Source organism: Lutjanus erythropterus, chromosome 21, assembly GCF_056507025.1.
Source record: "Lutjanus erythropterus isolate fLutEry1 chromosome 21, fLutEry1.hap2, whole genome shotgun sequence".
Lineage (NCBI taxonomy): Eukaryota > Metazoa > Chordata > Actinopteri > Lutjaniformes > Lutjanidae > Lutjanus > Lutjanus erythropterus.
Genome location: NC_139337.1, coordinates 6134795 through 6152600, shown reverse-complemented (window position 1 = coordinate 6152600; position 17806 = coordinate 6134795). Strand labels below are relative to the sequence as shown.

Below are 17806 nucleotides of genomic sequence, written 5' to 3'. Positions count from 1 at the left end.
TTCTCTTCTCTTCTCTTCTCTTCTCTTCTCTTCTCTTCTCTTCTCTTCTCAGGAAGATGCTGCAAACATGCACAATTGTGGTTACTCCTGTTCTCCTCTCAATGTGGTGGACCTCATAGTGGATATCATGTTCATCATTGACATCCTCATCAACTTCAGGTCTGATTTTAGACACACAAATAAAAGTGCAATGTGTAAGATATGGCCAGTATTGTCATTTAAAATGTTTTAAAAAAAAATATCGTACATCAACAACAGAATATGAAGTACAGTTATGACATTATTTCAAAGACATAAAGATATCTGTTGAAATTAGCATGCTAATCTGCTAGCCATGGCTTGTCCTGTCTTGTACTTCAAGAGGCAATAGTTCCATCTCCCCCTCCCACAACTGCACCGTAGTTTCAGTGACCTGCAGTGAGTTTGCTATTTTCACACACTCTCTTAGCTTTTTTAGACAGTAATAATATAATAAAATGTAAGCAAATATTCTTACACCTATTGTCTGTACACCTTCAACTGCTTTTTCGTAAAACAGACACCAAGCAAAACTGTTCATAAAGGTCTTGGTTTAATATTCCACAATCACCAACTCTGGTTTGGTTAAAAATAAATCTTTAATTCACTACATTAGATGTCATAATATTCTGGCTCCGTGCTAACTCTGTGCCCAACCTCTCTCCCGCTTCTGGAGACATGGTCTTGATTGGAGCTACGGTAAATCACCTTGGTACAATAATCCTGGTCATCAAGTCCTCTGTCAGTCTCTGAGGCTGCTGTTTGGTCCCAGTCTGGCCAAGTTCACTGATGGCCCTTTTCCACCAAATTAGCTCCAGTTCCATTCAAGATTCTTGGAACCTTGATGCTATCTAGCTAACCAGCCCATGTTTCTACCACTTTTTAGCGGAACAATTGCAATCAAGGATTTTATCAGCAGAGAGCACCGCACAGCTCAAGGAAAACCTGATATTTTTAAATTTATTTTTGGTGTAAATGCTTTGGTTCAAAATTAGATGCTTGATCTGGAAAGGGGGCTGTCTCCGTGTGGTGGAAAAAGACCTATGAGAGGTTGCTGAGCCCAGTTCCATTGCCTGCAGTGTTTACAAATCATTGTCCCAGTCCTCCGAACTACAGGTCCGACCAGACTTCAGTCAGCAATGGGACACTAACTACAGGGTTAAGTGAGCTAACGGCAGCTAGTAGGGTAGCCAAAAGTAACTATAGCAAAGACTATAGAGAGCAGTAGTAATGAAAGTTTAGTCTGGGTATAATATATGTTTGGAGTTCCCTTCAACAGGTGGCCACATCTTACAAATTGAACCTTTCATGGTAAATGGTACAAAATGATTTTTTTACAGTAGTAGATCTGGTGTCAGTATTTATTTATTTATTTAAATATAATCTGCACTCTTCCTCTCAGGACAACATATGTGAACTCTAATGATGAGGTGGTGAGCCACCCGGTGCGTATCGCCGTCCACTACTTCAAAGGCTGGTTCCTCATCGACATGGTGGCCGCCATCCCCTTTGACCTGCTCATCTACCGCAACGGAGAGGAGGTACGTCGAGACGGCTGGCTGTTGATGCACAGCAGAGAAGGTGTGAGGGAGGAGAAGACAAGTGGCAGGGAGATGGGAGAGATAAAGAGAACAAAAAAAAAGAATCGCCGCATCGACATCGTGTCTGCCATCTCTGCCAGTCACTTTATCTCATGGAGTAAAGAGGAGATGAGAAACAGAAGGATACAAAGAGGGAAGAGGAGGAGGGAGACGGGGAATACGAGGAAGAAAGACAGAAGCAGTGGTGGTCTAGTTTTTGTTTCATAACTTAATTGTCTCCATGGGGAAGTTGATTTGCAGTCAGCTGTGGTGGAGCATGAAAACGAAACGTGTCTGCCTTACATTGCACAATTCAGTGTACAAACTGCTTGTGGAAAAATTAATCAATTAAGTATTGTCTTCAATCAATAGTTTTGATAATTAATTAATTACTGAAGTGATTTGTTCAGGAAAAATACTAAATATAATCTGCTATCAGCTTCTCCAGCATGAGGATTTGCTGTTCTTCTGTTTAACATCCTTGCACATTTAATAGTAATAATACAGGAGCAAGCAGCAATTACCTCTCTGTGCTCAATAGAGGGAATCAGCTCAGTTGGTCAAAATTAAAGCTGCGAGCAACAATGAGCAGGTTTCAGACTTCACAAAGGTGAGCAAAGTCACTTCAGCTAGTTTAATTCTGTTTAAAGAAGGAGTGAGACCAATCACACACTTTGTTTCATCATCACAAAGCCTGCAGCATTTCAATAATAGCACACTCAAAGTTCTGCCATTTGTCCTCCCTTTATCAGATTTGAACAAAGCTGTGTGTGTGTGTGTGTGTGTGTGTGTGTGTGTGTGTGTGTGTGTGTGTGTGTGTGTGTGTGTGTGTGTGTGTGTGTGTGTGTGTGTGTGTGTGCGGTCACAGATGTCTCCAGTGTGTTTAATCAGGATTGCCCAAAGGCATCTTCATATTTAATAGGCCACACCCAGTTATACCAATCAATTTTGTTAATGCCCCTGAGCATGCACACTGAAACTGGCAAAATTCTGTCCAACTGTTTTTCAGCGGTTTAAGTTTATGTTTGTGGCGCCCCCTGTGGGTTTGACTCAAAATACTTCAGTAGATTTATTTCCAATCACAGCCTGAAGATATCTGTCTACCAACTTTTATGATGATTGTACTAATGCTTATTTAGTTATGGCCAATTTCCTACTAAGCCCCATCTTTTGTCAAGATATTTTGATTGATGGCAGCCATGTTTTACAACCCATCATTTATTGTAGTGCTGCATGCCTAATTTGGTGTTGATTGACCCATTATCCAAAACTGTTTATTCATCGTATTGTTTTCCACTGTGTGCTAATTTGCAAAAAATCCATCATGCAGACTTTTGTAAAGCGCATTGTGCTGAACATGTGTGGCAAATTTCAGGTCAGTTGGACCTGCGGCGAGAGAGGCATGGCCTTCCCAAAATCCACAGTTTTGGACCCTATTTGTTGCTTTATTCTGCGAGTCTATAATGTCCAAGTAATTTCCTGGAAAGAACTGTGTCTGTCTCTAAAAATCACTTCCTCTTCACCCATTCACCTCTCCCTATATAAGACTCTCATACCTTGCCTGCAGAGCTTGTTTAGACTTCAGACAGTTATGAATCATCGTCGTTTCCCGTCATCTCTGACAGCTGTAGAGTGGCACAAGGGTAATTTTCTCATCTGCAGTACAAGATTTGACACATTGCGTTATGGGTTTGTTAGCAGATATCGCATGCCATGAGCACTGCTTTTATTATGTTCTGTTAATTTTTTCAGGGCACTACATAAAGTCTACATTCTGCACATACAATTAAGGTACTTTCATCAAATAGCAAGGAGTACAGTGCAGTGCACTTCATTATAAAGAGTGATTTTGGACACAGTCTGTGATTTGGTACTAACAATAAAGAAGAAAATATGTTCTATTTTATGCTATACACTATGCTTTTGAATGTTCACTTGACTAATAGATTGTTGAGGTTATGCTAGCAATTAATATAACAATGTTCCCTGTAATTGGTCTAAAATTACTTTTTCTTTTTTTTTCCTGGCCAAAGATTCAACAGATATAGAAAATAATCTGCAGATGAAGGGAGAACTGCAGTATATATTGAATAGTATATTGATTTTATATCAATATTGTGACATGAGAATAGATATCGTCTTAGATTTGCAACATTATATCATGATATGGCATCAGTGAAGTGATGTTATTTTCTGAGCATATTTTCCTTTACCCATGTGCTCCTTATATCCACAGTGAGGATTATTTATCAAAAGCTTCGTTATGTTAATATTTTTGAAAAAGCACCAATGTCATTTTGAAGATATAGATAGATATTGAGGTATTTGGTCAAAACTGTTTCAAAGATATTTATTGTGAAGCCTGATTGTAAAGGTTACAGAATAAGGTATTGTAGTGCTTATTTTTCCATATAGACAAACTTAATACAAAAACACAGGCTGAACATATTCCTTACATCTAAAATAAATATATAAATAGTAAATAATTTGAAAAAAAAAAATCTCCATCCCCATCCCAACTCCTGACTGCATTTACAATTTGGCTCCACCTGCAAGATGCAAGAGTAAAGGCTGCCAAATCTTCTCAAAATCTTTCAGCTTGTTGGATTCTCTCAAGGTGAAGCGTGCCCATTGGTCCTGTGACCTGCAATTTTAAAGCTGGAACATCTTTCTTTTCCCAGAATAATAGGATTAGCTTCTTTACAGTAATGGGGCCATAAGCCAGAAGACGTTGTTGTGCCTGTTTAATTTTCTTTACAACTTTGGATATTCCCAGAATTATCAAAATTGGGTCTGGGTCTATGTGGGCATTGAGTACTTCAGATGGAAAAAGAAAAGATATCAACTCAGTAAGCTTGTGTTTTGGAACAGACAGCAAAGCTGTGAAGTAGATCACCTTCCTCTGAATTACTTTTTTCACAAATAGGAGAGACCTCTGGAAATATTTGATGTAACTTTGCCCTGGAATAGTGTAGTCTGTGTAAAATTTTAAAGTGCATTAAACAGTGATGCATGCTCATGCAACATGTGTGTATGTAACCTAGACTCTCATCCCACAAGTCACTCTGTATCCAAGTACCAAATTCCTTTTCCCACTCTGCTTTTATGATGGTCGTAGTTGGGGGATTTAGGTCAAGTAATATATCATATAAACAGGATATTATATGATCTGACCGTGTCTATCTGGCCCTGCACTCTCAACTGATAGAAGATGTGCTCTTGTATAATTTCTGACTTGGTCAAAACTATTGTGATATTTGATTTTGTCCATATTACCCAGCCCTACTGCAGTGATAACGTAATTGTACTTCCATGAGTTTTGAGGCATATAGAGACAGATTTTAAAAAAGAATGGTCATAATCAAAGCAGCGGAGGCTGAGATATCTTGACTTTAAGAGTCTGGTATAAGTCATACTCCACAAATGGAATGGATGGATCCTACCTTAATCATAATGCACTCTGATAGGATCTTTCATTAGACCTTCTCTGCCTCCTGAATACTCACATCTCCAGCTTTCTGTTAAAAAATGTCAGTCTCAATCTGAGACAACTCTGATGACAAACTGAAGAAAACTTCCAGACATTAAACAGCTGTGAGCAACATGTGTAAAACTACTGAAGTGTCACTTTAATCAATTATGAAGATAATAAGCTCAGTCCAGTGCAATAGGATGCTGGACACTGAGCTTCTGTGAATTGCTGAATGATTGGAGAGTGAAGTGGTGGAGGTGGTTGGAGAATTGAAGAAAGTGGTGGGTGGGTGTCTGGAGGAAGAGGTGGGAGTTAGAGGAAGGAGTAAGTGAGTTACACTGTAGGTTGCTGGAGCCCTCTGACAATACTTCCCACACAGCAGCTCAGCACAGGGTAATTCCATTGACAGAGCAACTGGGACTTGTAATGCATCTATAAGCAATGTGAAGCGTGTAATAAATATGAAATAATTGTATTTATTGCGATTAAGTCACTCAGCAAGCCAATAATGATGAATGTGGAAACTCCCCAACATTCAAATACTACCCAGGGAAAGCTCTGCCAAGGTTCACTTCATTGATGCTGTCCGATAGGGGCCACAGAGCCAAGAAAGTGGCGATTTTCCTCAGCAGACAGCTATAATTTACTGTGAGGACACACACACTCACACACACACGCACAGAGCAGGACTAGGCTGTGTGCCAGCGCAGTAATCGGCCTGTTATTTATTTGTTGTATGGACACAGAGGGGGCCAGCCGGATACAAGTAGAAAAGAGAGGGAATTGACAGCCCAATGTAATGAAAGGGAGTCAGGATTTACCACCTCCACAACAGCGAATCACATTGGGACAAGGCCGCTGGTGGACCACCTGTTTGTGTGTGTAAATGTGTGTGTGTGTGACAGGATGACAGCAGGTGGGAACGGTGTGAGGAGATATCAGAGCTGAGGGACTTTGCTTTCTGCCACACGTTACAGTGTCTTATCTCTACTTTTCTCTGCGTCTCCCCGACTCCCATCAGACCACCACCCTGATTGGACTGCTGAAAACCGCCCGTCTCCTGCGATTGGTGCGTGTAGCCAGGAAACTGGACCGCTACTCGGAGTACGGCGCAGCTGTCCTCTTCCTCCTCATGTGCACCTTCGCCCTCATCGCTCACTGGCTGGCCTGCATCTGGTACAATTTCATAAGACTGTCAGATGAATTAGATAAGAGGAGGAGAAGAGGAGGGATGTGGGAATAATCATGTCTGCACTGTGCTCATCATTGTGTCTGCCGTAGCAACACTGTCCTAATTATTGCTAAAAATCAGTCTTTATGTAAAGTATAATCATATTCTAACTGTTATTTTCTACACAGGTATGCCATCGGTAGTGTAGAGAGGAGCGGTTCAATTGGCTGGCTCCACACGCTGGGGGACCAACTGGGGAAACACTACAATGACTCCATTCAAGGTACAAGAGGAAAGATCATGTAACACTACTACTGGTTAGAAAAACACTTTCTGTGACTGCCATGTCTATAAAGCATCACAACCACATCTATAAGACATTACAGTGCATTTATAAGGTGTTATAAAGTCTTTATAAATCCTCATAATCATGCATCATTTCTACAAAGTATTTTTTTTAAAACTTAAAATATGTCTGAAAGTACACATTAACATGAATCCAATGTAGTAAAGATAAATCGACCTATTTCGTCAAAAAAAAAAAAAATAGAACATTTAATTTACACAACACTGACAAAAGGCTACCCATGAATCCTTGTGCAGTCATGTGATCGTTTGCACCTATCCATAACAGTGAATTAGTTGGAGATATATTACAATGTGAGCCGTAATGGGTCTTTTCTTTTTAACTCCATGAGCAAAAGACTCCTGACATACCCTCCGCTCTGCAGAAGTCCAGAGGGTGAGGCTAACACTGCTAACGTTAGCCGTGCTGCTGAATTAGCAGCTACATAAGTGTTAACGAGCAAAGACCTGAAAATACTCAATACAAAATATATAGTAGGCACTCTGCCCCATCTCTCTATCAGCTAAGGGGAAAATGTTGAAGACTACTGCTGGTTGCTGGGAGCTCCTTCAAATGTTTCTCCTTTAACTTGTTATTTCACAGACTTAGAATTTAGAATCGCTTCATCGAAATCAATGTGCTTCTTTATTTGATTGTGGATTGATCATCAGTGATCATCTGTTATTCTCTTAAGTAAAGAATGTTTTACAATATTTGTGTCAAATTTCCACACCAGGTTCAGGACCTTCCATCAAAGACAAGTACGTCACAGCCCTGTACTTCACCTTCAGCAGTCTGACCAGCGTGGGATTCGGAAACGTGTCCCCAAACACCAACTCTGAGAAGATCTTCTCCATCTGTGTCATGCTCATAGGATGTAAGTAAAAGGAACTGTTTTTTGGCTTCAGACGTGGGTGGAAGAAAGCTTTTTTTTTTTCTTTGGTTGGATTTTCTTCATACTTTTTGGGGCTTTTAGTAGTATAGTATAGCTGACGATTGACAGGAAATGGGGGAGAGAGGAAGAGGGGATGACAAGCAGCAAAAAGGACAGTTCATCTCAAATCAAAAATACATATTTTTCCTCTGGCCTGTAGTGCTGTTTATCCATCCAGGTTGTTTTGGTGTGAACTGCCAGTTTTTGGAGATATCGGCTGTCGAGATGTCTGCCTTCTCTCCATTATAATGGAAGTAGATGGCACTCAGCTTGTTCTGCTCAAAGTGCCAAAAAAATACATTTGAAAAACTCAACACCAATGTCTCTTTCCAGAAATAATGACTCGGTTATTCTAGATAATCCGTGGACATAGTTGTGAACAGTTTCATGTGGGAACAATTTTCTTTCTATTGTAGAATCTACCTGAACTACTTTTTTTCCGCAGTAGAATATACTTTCTTTCTATGCATTTTAAATTTTGGAGTGAACTGTCCCTGTATGTGACAAATAGCTTAGTCCACTGACAAACCTACCTGATATCTGCTGAGATAAAATCAGTGGAGACACTCTACCTGCAAATGTGTGATCACATCCAGCTCTGTTGCATTCAGGGTCCATTATAGCTTCTGGAGATGATCCGGTGCTATTCTAGCCGGTATAGTAATGCGCTCCACCTCATCATTGTAATGTCTTACTCACACTACTTTTCTCAACTACCTTCACTCGCCTGGTCTATTTTTGCCGGAACGTGCCGCACATTCACCAGCTGTGTGTTGGAGGAAAGATTTAAAAAGTTGTAAATACTGTACTGTATTTATTTCAGCAACATTCAGCAAGTAAATGAACCAACTGACTTAATTTCAGTCCCTCCATTACACAGTCATCATGATTTGTGGTAAATGTCCCTCTCTTCCAGCTCTTCTGAACTTTTCTGCCGACTCCAGTCAGCACAGCAGGATGAAGTTTTCAATCACTCTGGTGTTTTTTTTTTCTTTTCTCATACACTATTCTTCTTATAGTGACAGTGGCTGGACAGAGCCATGGATCACACTTTTCATTCTGAAAGCATATCACTTAATGATTTATTAATAAAAATCCATCAGCAGGGATTGTAATATCCCCTCTCATGCTTATCAACTCAGTTTTCTCTCAACAGAGTAACTACTTCTGCAGTCTGGCAGAGCCCTGCACCTCATTGATCAGGCCAGCCATAGGATGAAAAAAATAAATATGACATTTAAAAGTAGTTCGCATTCCAAAAAGTGATTAGAAACTAATCACCGCTTTGTTACGGCGTGCAAGTGCTCATTATTTTGTGTTGTGCTTATGAAATAAAATTGAAAAAAATCAATATGTGCTTTACTGTAGTTACAGTTACACAAGGTTCAAATGAAAGACTTGGAGGCACTTATTCAACAAGGCTGCTATTTTGGTTTTTATTTTTAGTTTTGGCTCTGTTCCTCCTCCTGACAGTTTGACATTAGCTTGGCCAGAAAATGAAACAGCTTGTAAAATTTCCATTTTTGAAGTGCAAAGTTCTGTCGCTCTAAAAGGGAACGCACTGTGAAATTGCATAACAATGTATAACGTTTTCAGATAGAGGCAGGGATCAATCGTGTCCCTTGTGACAGACACGTGCAGAAATACACAGTACTCACTCACACACGGCCGTGTCAGTGGGTGGTGTAGACAGTGATGGGAGCTGACAGAGGTTGAGAGGTTGGCAGAATCCAACATGACAACAGGACAAAACAGAGAGGCTCATGAAGGATACAACACAAAACACTCTGTCCTCTACAGACAAAACTCTTTTAGATCAGTCAAACTCCTGCTCTGTCTGCTCTCTAGAGGACTGACCTCGTGTAAGAAAAACACACTGTATGGTTCTAAAGTTACTTGTACGAGTGATATAGGAACTTTTTTCTTATGTTTAGATTTTTCTCTCCAAGGCAAACAGCGTCCACAAATGGTGTGTGTATGATCATGTTCTTATCTTGGTTGGTCATAGTATTTAACTGCAGTTCAAATTATAATTACAATTTAAATTAGTTGATGAGTCCATTTTATATATATACTGTTATCATATCAATAACAACATCTCAAATGTAGTAGAGAAAAAATAGACATTTTTCAAGCAATACTCTCATGCTTATGCTGTAATAATTCTTCCTGTCTGTACTGGCCCTCAGGAGATCCCTTCTTAACACTGTTTTAATGTAACAGAACACAAAGTCCACAATCCTCAGGGTACAAATGCTTTCAAAACTTTATCTGAAGCTAATATTCAGCAGGCAAGTGGATATCTACCAAAGTCTTTTTAGTGGCTGAACTTGTAATGCAGTTTTTACACAGAAACAGGTCTTTGGATTTAGTCCCCCACCACTTATAGTGCCAATCAGGACAGGAGGAACAACTACAGCGACATAAAACTCTTTCACTATGCATGTGGTTATGTGACTGTTGTGCGAGAATAGATCTGAAAAAAAAAGTGAACCAATCCTTTATTTAACACATTGTTGATGTAATGATTCCTCCTGGCCATACTGACTCTGTTATGTTCCTAGCACAACTTCAGTATTAGAGGTGGGTTGACAAAATTCACTTCCCTCATTGAGGACAAAAAATGCTTTTGAATATTCATGTTCATGTTAGATGTTCATAATTCTGACTTGTCCAGATTCAGTGGGTATATTCCAAACTTGCAGTCTTTTTAGAGGTATTAAAAAAGGTCTCTGCACACCTGAATGTATGACAGATGCGTCAGAGGAAGATTCAAGTTGAAGAAAACCAGAAAGACTCCCGCACACTGTCTCGCTTTCTGCTGATTTATTAAATATCCAACGTTTTGGTCTGGACAGCCTTCATCAGGTTTACTGGCAGCATACAAACATTTCTACACATATATAAAAACTAAGAGACTGCCTCCATTTACAAACATCCAATCAGTTGAAACACGTCGAAAAATGGAAAAATCATCATACTACAAAGTATTTATTTTTATACATGAGTAGAAATGCTTGTATGCTGCCAGTATACCTAATTAAGGTTGTCAAGACCAAAACGAGTCTCTCTGGTTTTCTTCAAGTCTTTTTAGTAGGAAATTCTCTCTTCATGTTTCCATAGAATGTATTGCCTTTCTGAGACAGAGGGCGGACAGATTGTGACAGAAAGTACTGATTTAGGACAAACCTGAAAAAAAAAAGTGAAATAATCTTTTTATTGACTTCAAGACACAGTATTTAACTGTTAGTCTCTTTAATCAATGAGCAGACTGACTATGAGCAAGATCATGGCTTCACACTGCATGATACAGTCTATGTATCATATTTATGTGGCACTCACCAGGGTGTCCTGCAGTGTGAAAAGGCTAATATGCCTATATAATCTAATACAAGTAGAAATTCATATAATAAATAGTTAACTTAGATAAACTAAAAATCAAAATTATGTATTTTTTCTCTTACCTGTAGCACTGTTTATCCATCTGGATATTTTTGTCATGAGTTGCTGAGTTTTGGTGAAACCAGTCATACAGATGTCTACTTTCTCTCCAATATAATGGAACTTGTGTTGTTCAAAGCTGCAAAAATATCTTGTCATGCTCATGACAATGCATGATGTAAATATTAGTGATGTTCTCCCCAGCTGAGCTGTGTGTTGATTTTCTTGAGTAACTGGGTTATGATTTCTAATGGGGATGAAATGCTGGCAGTTTCATGATAAACCATAATAAAGTTCCAAATTAATCATATTTTAAATTAGTAATTAGTAGTTTCAATTTTAATTATTGCAATAAGCATGCATAATTACCATGCCTGGAAAATCTTGAAGATAGAAAGACTCAAAAATACCATCCAACAGCAACCAAATTTAGTAACAAAAGTAATTTCATACACAGGCACAACAGTAAGGTGTGTTTTTGTGTCAATGACAACATTGACACTGCAAAGGAAATTATGTCATTTCAAATTGTTAAGAGGTTTCCAGTATAAACACTGGTGAAATGATTTCAGTACTTTTTGAACATTTCCAGCACATTTTATCAATACCACAATAATAATAATAAGAATAAGTTTAGATAAGTTTGTTCACTATAATCATGATATGAGGAGTCAGTCGTCTGGAAAGAGACATTGCTACTTTTTTCAACACAAGCCGAGTGCCATTTACTTCCTGTGTATTCAAGAGAAAACAAACGCCTCTACAGCAGATATCTCTAACACTCTGCAACGCACACCAAAACTATCAATGCATTTTTGATTTTGGGTTGAAGTGTCCCTTTAAAATGAAGGAATCTAAAAAAAATAAAAGTAAGTTTTATACGTCTGCATTTTAGCTGAAGTATAAAACAGAATACAGAAAAAACAGATTGTCAGAGATAGTTTATTCCACAGTTTGGAGCCACATCTGCAAATCAACTGTCACCTTTGGTTACATATATAGACTCTGAGTACAACTTTAGAGAGTCTTAAGGTCCCTTACAAAGACACTCACTGTATAATGTATAAATCTGTACTTCCATAAAATACAGATATGTCATCTTTCCTTCAACACTGCTCTGATGCATCCTACTACATCTTTGTTATTCTCTATTATTATACTACCAGCTGTCTCAGCTTCCTCTTGCTCATCTGTTCTCTATATCTTTCCTTTGCCTTTCCCCACAGTATTCTTTATCAAACATATCACCCAAGGGTGTCAAGCTATATATATATATATGTGTGTGTGTGTGTGTGTATATATTTTTTCCTCCTTTTTTTTAGGTGGAGAAGACAGAAATTGAAATAGAGAAAAGTGTCAGGTCATATCAGTGTATCAAGTGTTAATGTGTATGTTATTCTCTCCCTTCCTGCCTACTTCCCTTGTTTCCTCCCTCCTCACACGTCCAAATTCTCCCTCACGTCTCACCCCTACCCTCTCCCACCTCCAGCCCTGATGTACGCCAGCATCTTCGGGAACGTGTCAGCCATCATCCAGCGGCTGTACTCGGGAACGGCCCGCTACCACACCCAGATGCTGCGAGTCAGGGAGTTCATCCGCTTCCACCAGATCCCCAACCCACTCAGGCAGAGGCTGGAGGAGTACTTCCAGCACGCCTGGTCCTACACCAACGGCATCGACATGAACGCTGTGAGTACTCAGCCTCGTGCACCCAAATCCTTCTTGTGTGTGTGGTTGTGTTTGTGTGTGTGTGTGTGCGTGTGCGTGTGTGTGTGTGTGTATACACACCTAGTCTGTTAACGTAATGAGTGTTGCGCATGAATACGCACACAAAAGGCTAGAGGAGTATTTTGAGCCTGCGTTGTACGTTAATAGGATGATTGGAAGACTTTCTCTCACCATGCATGGTCCGACTCCCTCAAAGAAAATAGGAGTGATGTGAGTATCACACACATACATACTCAAACATGTGGAAATAGACGGGTTAAAGTATTTGCAGCATGCATGATGAACCTTTATTACTCACAGACACAGTGAGTCACACCTGTCAAAGGACACACACCATGCATGCAAACACACTCAGATTGAAGGAGTGCTTTCAACATGCTTGTTGTGTACAGTCGACCTCAAACTGAACTCTGTGAGTCACAGTGTATAGGATGGTGCTGCTCACACACGCACACACGCACACACGCACACACACACACACACACACACACACACACACACACAAACAGGCCTAGTCCCAGTCACATCTCTGTTTCTCTCGTATGAAGGCTTTGTCTCAGATGTGACATTGGACACACACATGCATGCAACCACAGCTGCATATGCACACACATAATCATAAACATAACACACACTTGAGATCTGCCGATGCCAATATGCACGGATGTTGTTATTATCATTGTTTAGCGAGCAAATTAAGCTTTTTAAGCAGCGTATAATTCCTGTCTAAGTAAGTTGCAAGGCACAAAAAGTGTTTTAATTGACATGAATGACACCACTGACTAATCAGAGCATCATCTCCCATTCTGTTGAAGAGCCTGATGAGCCTGCCTCTGGTGTGTCTCTATTTAAATCATGTATTCATCCAGTTGGAGAAGTGAACTGAGATGCTAAAATGACCCACTTGTAGTGATGCAGGTACTGCAGTTATCCCGCTGGACAGGCAGTTCTGAGTCATAAAAAATACATGCAGAAACAATACTTATAAAATTAACATGATTAACAAGAGATGGGCTGCAGGTGGGTGACATAGGATGTAGTGTCTCCCCCTGTCCTAACTGTGTGAGTGTGATCTGAGACACAGAAGGATGACTGCTGAGACATCACAGCACACATGGAACTGATACTGCAGTAGTTTAATGACTGAGAGCAGCCTCTCTGATTTATTCTTAAATTAAGAAATGAAGAAATCACGTCAACATCACTTAAACAATGGTTTGGTGTGTATTTATTGTGGCAAAAAATGTTAATAATTAAGCAGAAAAAGAAAAATCTGTAGCTACAAAGAGACAGGACAGAGGAAACTCAGACGAAATCATTTTTTGCAAAAATGCATACACAGCATCATCCTTTTTCACCCACCTGCAATCATCATCATCATTTTTATGACTTGTGGATTAACTGCAGTGCCTTACAAGTGAGTGTACGCGTGTTGTGAATGCACCTATGTCTTATCCTACTGTCTGAATAATGCTTCCTTTAAATAGCAGGGAAATACTGCGCCGTTGACTTCAGACAGGTTTTTGTTGGTCAGTGACGCGGTGACTTTCTGCTGACTCAGCATAACAATGCATCAGCACTGTGCCCAACCACACCTCATTTTAAGACCAACACACCCACGGCTATACAGAGGGGTGCAAGTACATTTGCTAGCTACACGATGAAGGCACTGGGCGAGAAAATGACAACTGCGCTGCGTTGTGCACCACTTTGCACCTGGTCTAAGATAAATCTCTATGTCATACATCAAGAGTAGTATGTGAAGAGAACATAGAGTTGGATTTGTATATGAAATGAATTTATGAGTGTGCATTTAGCTATTGTTTGACTTCTTAAATCGATTCAAGACTATTGGTATTTTGCAGCTACAGCTTCTCATTTTTTTCACTGCATTGTAAGCTGTTTCATAATCTCTGCTCAAAAAGTACACTCTACTAAAAATATCTCTGCTCATAACTTCAGGAAGCCTTCCCAGCATCCAAATTCTGTTTAAAATTGCTCGTCGGAGCATAATCAGTGGCTCATTATTTCCCGCCAAGCCTCATAGAAGCAGAGAGGAGCTCTGTTTGGGGGTGGGTGGGGGGGTCCCAGTGCAAACACAATATTCCATCAGTGGAACCTTGTTTCATTTCAGTGCAATAAGTGAGCCATTGAAGTAGAGAGGAAACAAATTTGACAAGCATCCACGGGAACGCATTTTCCGGCATCTGCCCCCTCCTATTCCCCCATTATGTTGCTCTCTTAAAGTCACAGTCAAGTGCAGTGTAGTGAGCAGACTGGATTAGGGAATGTTTACTGTAATGATTATTATGATTGTGTGAATTAGACCCTGTCTCCCTTTCTGTCTGTCCCTGTCTCAACCACTGATTTAATCAGCTGTGACCTCTTTCATTCGTGAGGAAAGGAGAAAATAATAAAGCAGTTCTGATGAGGAACTGAATGGTATGGTAACGCTGTAATGAGAAATCTGTTGTATCTCTTGGATGAGCAGGACACTGAAACTACTCTGCACTTTTGCAGCTGACCTCCAAGTTCTATGTGAATATGTGCAACTTGCACAGACACTTGCAGAGATCAATAGCAATAAAAATCTGTGCATTCCAGGGTGCTGTCGCACTGACCTTGAGTGCAGAAGCATGGCCACAGTCCACTGTGTCTCTCAGACATGCAAGCAGAGAGTATAAGACATCTTCAGAATGATCAGTTTAGTGTGTTTGACAAAACCTGTGATTGATAGGTTTCTGCTAAGTTTATGTTCGCTCTTTATTTTTATGCTAGAGGTGTTTGACATTCTTTATTCTGTTTGTGGGTAAGAGGAACTTCTTAGATGAAGGGTTAGAGGGTGGGGCCAGAGGTTGTCATTAATGCAGCATCCATCGTAACAAACGGCCCTTTTATTTTACTTTTCAGACTTCTTCAAAAATATATTAGTACCATATTTTTTAACTCGTGACACATTTTTAATGAGTAATAATAAAAAATAATGAGAGATTTTATTTCAGTAGTGCCTTAAAGGGTATCCCAAGGCACTTAAAAGGGTAGAGAGAAAAAAAAAACAATAATAGAAACAGACTACAAGACCACAAACAAGCAGAAACAGCAGAAAGCAATAAGAGTACAACAGTGAAAAAAGGAGAAGAGGGGACTGATGGATGATAGATTAAAGGGACAGATATCAGCCTAAGAGATGTCTGCCTTCTCTCCAGTATAATGGAACTAAATGGCACTAGTCCTGTGGTGCTCAAAGCACCAAAAATACATTTGAAAACTCTTTCCCGAAATCATGACCCAGTTACTCAAGATGCACTGACCTTGCTGTGAGCAGTTTCAGGTAGAAACTACTTTCTTTGTGATTTTTGGAAAGAGACACTGGTTCTGGTGCTTCTAGCACCACAAGCTTTGTCTTGGCAAGCATTATAGAGTGGAGAGAGGACAGACATCTCTAAAGCCAATATCTCCAAAACTGCAACTCACTCCAAAAAATCTGGATAGATAAATAGCAGTGCAGGCCAGAGGAAAAAAATTTGTTTTTGGGGTGAATTGTCCCATTAAATGCAGATTTAAGCAAGTGGGTTTTGAGTGCAGTTTTGGAAAAAAGAGGAGTGAGTGAGACTGTGAGGGAGGGGGCAGCAATTAGGAAGCCGCTTGTTGTTGAATGGGGAGCCAGTGACGTGATCTCAGGTGCAGGAGTGGGTAAAGACATGCAGCTGAGTTTTGGATGCATTGTAGAGGATTTTGATGGATGTGGTGTATAGAATGCTGTGCGGTAGTCAAGGGGTTATATATATTTTGCGTAGTCCAACAAATTGTTAGTGTTTCACCCAAGAAAGCAATTTTCATAGTTTTCAGCTTGATGTTATTTATTAAACTTTCTCGCGGAACAGGGACGTCTTACAATCCAGTCACCAGAGTCACTCCGGATGATGATAAAAATGCTGATACACTCATCTGAGTTATTACCGGGCCCTCTGAGCAAACGGTAGCAAGTGTTTTGCGAAGTATTTAGCCCTGGGTTTTCTATCTGAGACTATGTACACTCTGGCCTACCTTTTGTTGGGGGGTTGCTGGGATTTAGAGAAAGACTGCTGGCAGTACTGAAACTTCCAACTTCTCTGCAGGGTTTTTGGGTAAAAAAAAATAAAAATCTGTGTGATTAAAAAGGCAGTTGAGAGTTCTTTGCAGTTAAGATGCAAAATGCAACATTATCAATCATAAAGTATCAACACTCTATCAAGGAAAATAAGTGCATTAAGTATACTACCGCACTTCTGATTTTTATAAACTGTAATTAAGGACAACACAATCACCATTTTATCATAATTTGTTATTTTTAATGTATATAAGTGCAGCATATATGTATACATTTTTAGGGATTCTTCTTTTGCATGTGGAGTGCAGGGTCCCAAAAACCATTAAAAAAATGCACAAAAGTCCATAAAACTTTTTCACACTAAGCAGAGGCTTTGCCGAATAGAGAAGCTACAGCAAAGACTACAATAATATATCACCACAGAAAACATTTATATGAACAATGAACAGCGTAGCCTTGAAAGTCAGCAGTTCACCATCTGCTAAATGCACCATTAAACTGGAGCCAAAAAAACACCTGATACCGCCGGCCTGTAAAATCTGACTTCAGCACATTTTGGGGTTGTACCCACCTGGCACCCCACAAATCAAACAAAGTGGTTGTTGTCTACAGGCAGTAATGGTAGGCTATTATTCAAATCCGCAAAAGGGAGTTGAGTTGTTAACATTCATTCCCGTGTTTCTGTGTGCTTGACTGTCTCCGAACCAGACCTTGTGTGGGTGTGTGGGGTGTTTAAAGGTAGAGTTTAGATTTTTTAAGTGGGGTCGTATGAGGTACTTATCCGTAGTATCAGTTACCAGTCGGCACGCCCCTAGTTTGGAGAAGCAGAGGAGTGCCAGTAAGGACACTAAGCAATGTACTACAGTGGACGCTGCCAGCAACAAAACACAATTTAGCCCCTTAAACAACAATATCAGATTAAGCGTGCGCTATATTTAGGAAACTGCTGTTACACAAGCCAAACATTACTCCCTCCAAAGCAACCAGACTTTTTAAGGAAAAAAAAAGTTAAGTAAGTTTTGCTAT

General features: G+C 39.8%; 1 protein-coding gene across 1 annotated transcript in view; it reads left to right on the top strand.

The window, feature by feature from the left end:
* Window positions 1–17806, top strand: part of kcnh2b (potassium voltage-gated channel, subfamily H (eag-related), member 2b) — a 298591-nt gene that overhangs the window by 268156 nt on the left and 12629 nt on the right. Inside the window, exons 8-13 of the mRNA XM_084747800.1 lie at window positions 53–159; window positions 1421–1559; window positions 6092–6246; window positions 6430–6524; window positions 7324–7464; window positions 12452–12651. Of these exons, the coding sequence (XP_084603926.1) occupies window positions 53–159; window positions 1421–1559; window positions 6092–6246; window positions 6430–6524; window positions 7324–7464; window positions 12452–12651 (837 nt within the window). The remainder of the gene's footprint in view (window positions 1–52; window positions 160–1420; window positions 1560–6091; window positions 6247–6429; window positions 6525–7323; window positions 7465–12451; window positions 12652–17806) is intronic.